This window comes from Amphiura filiformis, chromosome 5, assembly GCF_039555335.1.
Source record: "Amphiura filiformis chromosome 5, Afil_fr2py, whole genome shotgun sequence".
NCBI lineage: Eukaryota > Metazoa > Echinodermata > Ophiuroidea > Amphilepidida > Amphiuridae > Amphiura > Amphiura filiformis.
In genome coordinates, this window is record NC_092632.1 from 78,185,674 (window position 1) to 78,192,194 (window position 6,521).

Here is a 6,521-nt window from a genome sequence, read left to right on the forward strand (position 1 = left end):
CTTAAAAATATCACCTTAATTTTTCTCATAGAACATGAGTTTTCACTATTTTCTATGAGGTTGATGTTCATTTTTCATGGCCAAAAGCCCTGAAAATAATTTTAGGTCCAATAATTTTAGGCCCTGAAAAAATGAGAATTTTTCTTTTTGCATCAGGCCCCCTGTTACAAGTGTTTGTGAACAGTCCCAAATGACTTTGCTAAGTGCCCTGGAACAACTTTGTATGATAAAAACCTAAAGAATTTGTACATCAAATTGATTGCATATATATATTGCTTTGATTGCTAAAAGCAGTAAAATACCTTTCTTCATATTTCCATGTAATTTGTACATGTCAGAACAAACACAAACTTGCCCCAGAAATAGGTTTAGATCATTTGAGTTTGTGCACATGCTTACAACTTGCACATACGCAAGGCACAAAGATATTCTTGTACAGATTATACTGAAGTTCATCCATTTGAAAAGTTGACATCAAATCACAACCATGTGTCATTAGATATGTTACTATAATGGTTCAGACACATGGATATTTGAAACGCTCCTGGCATCCATTTATTGCTTCCCGGTTGCCGTCCGTCCTTACTTGAACTAACTTTGCTTCTTTGTGTAGCATGTACATAGTAAGTTTTATAGGAATCAGTCTTATTGTTTATGATGAAGCTGAATTTCATTCAATCATGAGGCAGTTCCCGTAATGATATTGAATCTTCCCCATCAATTCCTTGGTGCATCACCTAATCCATGGAATGTCTTGGTTGATCCAAATGTATACTTCTGAGATTCTAAAAAAGAAGAAACAATGTAGAGGTATAGGTTAGTGAGGAGTAATTACTAATTGTACTTAGTATTCAAAATATCTCAAGGGGTGTACATTCACATGTGTACCAGATCTACAAAAGGATTCAATTAGGCCAACTGAAAATGCCGCTCCTGTCACAATTCTGATGGAAGTCCCACAGATGTGGTGATGAAATATTAAAAGCAAGTCACTATTTTGTTGAGAGAACTGTTTAAAATATTCATTCTGACATGCCCCAAATATGTTTCTTTTGATTTTTTGCTGAATATGTCATCGCAAAAAAAGGATGTGTAAGGGCGTAAAGTCCCCTAAATAGTTGTTTTGGTGGGGTGGGGGACAGAGTGTCCCCTTGGAAAATATATTTAACATGAAATTTGGACAGAAATAACGAACATCAATGCTACTATGTTAAGTTCTCTCTTTTGAGGTCTTGTTTCTCGGCCAAATGGGCAGTGGACCTAGACCTAGATGCTAGGATCATTCATGGTTGACTAAAAAAAAATTCAAAAAAATTCAAGATATTTTGTATTTTTAATATGAAAATTGATAATTTGTATTCATGACATACTCTATTAATGATTTCAAAATGCATTGAATTTGAATGCATTTTGAAATCATTAATAGAGTATGGCATGAAAACAAAGTATAAATTTTCATATTAAAAATACAAGACATCTTGAATTTTTTTTTTTTTTAATTCGAGTATAATCCCACCCCCCAATTGTGAAAAATTTTCACCTAAAAAACGGGTGGGACTATACTCGGACCAATACGGTATGTTTTAGGGTGAAAGCTGAGACTATACTAGTCTCCGGGTGAAAGGGTTGGCTTGTGATGTCTCATTAAGGCGGTACAACAGCCCCTTATCAATTTTGTGACTAATTTTGCATTTTTCTCAAAAAATAAAACAAAAGTTACAAAAGGCACAAGAATCCAATTACTTCACTGAAATTTCAGTGATTCAAGACAAGTGGTTCATTATATATTTTAAGAAATGGGGCACATCCTATTGAATGGGCAAAAAAAATCTTTTCAGGCCGCATTATTGTTATTTGCTCTTTCTTTTTAACAGATAAATATCAAGACAAGTGGTTCATTTTATATGTTAAGAAATGACGTACAATCTAGCGGTACCTCTTTTCTTATCATAAATAATGTACCGCTTGTGAGTCACTGAAATTCCAATGTAGTAACTGGATTCATTGCCCCTATTATTTGCGTAACTTTTGTTACCAGTGTGTTATTATTTTTTGAGAAAAATGCAAAAATAGTCACAGATTTATCTTCAAGGGGTGTAGTACATTCGAGCAGTACCTCTTTTCTTATCATAAATAATGTACTGCTTGTCTTGAGTCACTGAAATTCCAGTGTAAACTGGATCTCTTACCCCTATAATATACATAACTTTTGTTACCAGCGTGTTATTATTTTGTGAGAAAAATGCAAAAAATAGTCGCAGATTTATCAGGGGGTGTAGTACCACCTTAAATGAATACAGAGTTCTGATTTCAGAGGAAGAAAAAAATTAAGTTTGACTTACTTGTCATTGGTTTCTTTTCGTCCATCCAGAATTTGAATCCAGATTTTGCATGTGTGTTATATACATTATATTTCCATGATCTCTTCGGTATTTGTTGTGGGTTCATTACTGCTGGCGTTGAATATACATAGGGGTTATCCTTCAGCTCAGTATCTTTGGGAGCTACAAATTAACAAGATTCAAATATTTATGATAAATACATAAAGCAATGCATATAGGTAAAAATACGCTGGATATTTTCATACAACCGATTTACTGCCAACCTGGGCTGCCAGCTGAAACATTTTCCTCAAAGCTTTATCGTTTATAATAGATATTTGATTGTAGTGATACAAACCAGTAAAAGGGGACCTCAATCAGGCCCATAACCAGGACTTATCTTGGGGGCTGATTTTGAAAAAGGGGACCTTTTTTTCCATCAAATTTTGGACTGGGTGGATTTTGACAAATTTGGACCTTTTTTGACCAAAAAGGCATAAAAAAAGCCATATTTTTTCGCTCGCAAATGGAACTATTTGGGATTGGGGGGCTCCCCCAGCCCCCTGGTCAATTTACTAAGGCATAATTTATTGAGACACTTTGTCCTGGTACTACATGTATAATGGCAGTACGCTAACATCTTCTTTGGTCTTTAGGGAAAGTTGAATTCTAGTTGTTGAAAAGATTAACAGATTCCTTTTCTGGGGATGTATCATTTCTGATATTTTCTTAATTTAATTGGGTGCGCTGTTGCTATTCGCTGACATAGTGCACATTAGTATCCATTGGTTACTGGTTCAAGCCTAGGCTCATACATTGTACATCTATTCCGAATTATGATTTGCCAGAAGCTTTATGTTGTGATCATTTTGATCAGTGGTGGTGGTTCGTAATAAAGAAAGTGCCAGTCAGTTGACCTACATGTAGCAACCGTCATATTCTAACATGAATTATGCCAGCAAATTAATTGTTCTATTGTCCTGCTTAATTGTTAGCTAAAATATCTTCAAAATCATAGTTATGCATTATTATTCTAAACTTCAATGTCAAAATTTTTGGGTTTGCAACATATACATTTGTACTGCTATGATCCATCACATTTGTTATATTAATTTCATAATTGCATCCTTACCATAAGAGGTCATTTGCTTGTCTGTCTTCCATGGTGACTTGGTAGCATGAGCTGTTAAATTTGGATCTTGTCTTGGTACAGAGCCGTATCTAAGTATACCTGTGCTATAACCAGCAAAGAGTGGTGGCTGCAAAGAAATTAAATTGGAAAAAAAAAGTGTGTTATGTTCTAATTCGTCTACAACTTTCAGGTACTACCCAGGTACAAATTTGGTACAGATTTATGCAAAACAAGTTGGGAAAGATGTGAAGTACTATAATTGAGGTACATGTACAATATTGATATATTTTCTATATATTTAAATGAAGGCAAAATAAATTATTTGACACTCATCCTCCATTTTGCTTGCAAAAACATCTTTGTCCAATGAATATAAACATTAAGAATATCATGAATGTTTTTCTATAAAGACCTGTGACATTAAGGTTATAATGATGTATTGTTGGTCGAAGCAGCAGAAAAAAAATAGTTCACAGCATCTTGCGAATGGTAGTGAGCTTTAGCAAAAATTGCATTGCTCAATTCATAGCGAGCGTGTAGAAGAATTCCAATATCACAGATATACTTTTGTAGGTCCTGTGGTTCTTGAGTTATGTTGTAAAGTGGGATGAAACAACAACACTTTTGTAAAACGTACATAACTCATTAACAACAATAAATTAACAATGAATGAACTTTTGCAAAACACCAAAACGTTATTTTCAATAATATATGATACTGGGGTACCCAAAAAGGTGGCTTTGTTACATTTTGATGTGCAGTTTGGATTTCAAAACACTGTCTCTTGAGTATTCCTTCACTTAGAAGATTCAATTAGGTCTTAAATTAAGGCTAATTTATTCTATATTACTCAAGTTTTTATCCTGTTTTAAAATATTTTTCAATTATTTTCTTATGACGTTTGGCATGAAATGTGCCAAGGGTGGCTGAGGATTAGGGGGAGGAGGATTAGGGAGAGGGATTCATATTGTAAATTTGATTTAAAACCCCCTTTAAAAATTTGAATTTGAAGTTATGGACATAACAAAGAAGGCAACATTGTATTGACTTACTTGATTGAGTTGCTGTTGGTTTGGTATATTTAATCCTCGAACTGGTACGCCTTCAACAATCCATTTTGGAAGATTACCATATGCTATTCTGTTAAATTGAAATTTAAAAAAATACATTAATTCATTATTAATGATCTAATTATGGTTAGTCCTATACTTTCTTTGCACCAACACCAAGGATATTATTACAAATAGTAAAGAGCATCATCAATAGTTAATTCCCCCACTTTTCTCCAAAAAAAGTTGAGATTTTTATACCACTGGAAACCTCTGGCTACATAATGTTTATGTACAAAAAAGTTCTTGCAGATTAATTCGTTTAGCAATGTTATCGTGAAATTTGAATTTTGTTCTGGTATACCAGAACGAAATTACAACACATTGTCTACGGAGCAGTAGTGTAATAGTACATAAATCATGCATAACTAGCAAACGCAAAATCGGAATCAACTGAAATTTTGGGAATAACTTTTTTTCGTGGATATCTACTGAAAAATGTCATAAAAAGAGGATGCTAGGATCACGAAATACTCCTTTAAACAATACAAATAATTTTAAGAGCAAAATGTTCTCTGTCATCCAGTCTTGAATTCAATCTGTATGTGTTATTGTTGTTGTAGCAACGATCGAGAATATACTTTTACAACAAGGGAGTTATAATAAAAGTAAGTTGCATCAGTAAAAGATTTCATTCAAAACTTTAGTGATTTCAACGGATAGAGGACTGAGAACATACGGTATTCATTAGTTCTTACGAATAAAATCTATTACCATGATTACCCTTATTTTAAAACTTCGTGTGTAATTCTGAATTGAGTACTTCAAACAGACAATAATAATTAATATGATATGATTCCATATGAATATAAAATATTATAGGCATATACAAATACTACTCTCTAGCATAATGTGAAATAATATAATATAATATAACATGATAATTGATATGATATAATAATGTGATATAATTGATTCTTCTGCACAAAAAAACGGGTGTTCATTTTCTGGTGCGAATTTGACGTATGGAAAGACGCGTTAATATTTTTCAGAGCTTTGGAAAGGCCATAATATATGACTTTAGTATTTCAATTCAAGCGAATTGAAAAACAGTTTATACAAGTCGGTAAACATAGTAAAGATACCATATCAATCTTATCAAGTCGTGTAGCAACTTACCTCTCGTCCAATCTAGGACCTAAGTCCCGAACTTGTGGTACTGCCATGTTGGTAGTCATTTTGAACTTTTCTAAAAGAGACCAAATCTACTTTAAATGATGAATGTTTGCAAAATGTAGAATGACTGACTGTACACTTTAGAAAGCTTTCTGAGTTGTAGGCCTTATCTGTTTACAAACAACGTGTTTTCTTCCAGGGAGATGGAAGTCAATTGACTGCTTTCATCAGTGCCCAGTCATCAACAATGCATTTGATCGAAGTGGAAGTTTGGTAACTAAGCGACGTGACGCCACATCAAGCAAGGTTATTGATCTTTGCAAAGCCTATTACCTCCAAGCTCCAATTGAGTTTGTTTGGGTCTCTCATGATTCTCCTACCAAGAATACAATATACTAAACCAATAATTGCTTTGTTAGAATTATTTTGATTCAGGATGAATTTGGTCTCAGATATATGTAAATATTGATTTTGAGCGAAACGATGCAACAAAAGCAGGCCCGTAGCCAGGGTTTATTTGGGGGTGTGGGGGGTGCTGATTTTGAAACCTTTTTTTTCAAAATTTGGACATTTTGGGACCAAAAGGCATTTAAAAAGCCTCTATTTTTTCGCTCGCTACGCTCGCAAATGGGACTTTTGGGTCAAAAATGGAACTTTGGGGGGGCTATAGGCCTGAACAAAAGTTAATTTACTGTGAAACATTGGGAAAGAAAAAAGCAAGGTACACCAACTTGATGTGGGGAAACAAGTAAAATGCAGACTAGACAGTATGCAGGGGGGCAAATGTAGGCAGAAGAAGTAGGCAAAGTTCGATAGCCAAAATTTTGTTCCAAGGCCCACAGA

General features: G+C 34.1%; 1 protein-coding gene across 1 annotated transcript; it reads right to left on the reverse strand.

The window, feature by feature from the left end:
- Nucleotides 1-242: 242 nt before the first annotated feature.
- On the reverse strand, nt 243-5,928 carry LOC140153771 (uncharacterized). The gene is made up of 5 exons (XM_072176626.1): nt 5,682-5,928; nt 4,506-4,593; nt 3,454-3,580; nt 2,343-2,504; nt 243-785 (listed from the first exon to the last, which is right to left on the reverse strand). Exons 1-5 carry the CDS (start codon nt 5,738-5,740, stop codon nt 718-720), a joined length of 504 nt encoding a protein of 167 aa, XP_072032727.1. The 5' UTR covers nt 5,741-5,928; the 3' UTR covers nt 243-717.
- Nucleotides 5,929-6,521: the final 593 nt, after the last annotated feature.

Coding starts and splice junctions, on each gene's coding strand:
- LOC140153771 (XM_072176626.1), bottom strand. CDS start 5,740: ATGACTACCAACATGGCAGTACCACAAGTTCGGGACTTAGGTCCTAGA. Junction 3,581..4,505: donor ACCAACAGCAACTCAATCAA/GTAAGTCAATAC, acceptor ATTTCTTTGCAG/CCACCACTCTTTGCTGGTTA. Junction 2,505..3,453: donor CAAGCAAATGACCTCTTATG/GTAAGGATGCAA, acceptor GTTAATTTGTAG/CTCCCAAAGATACTGAGCTG.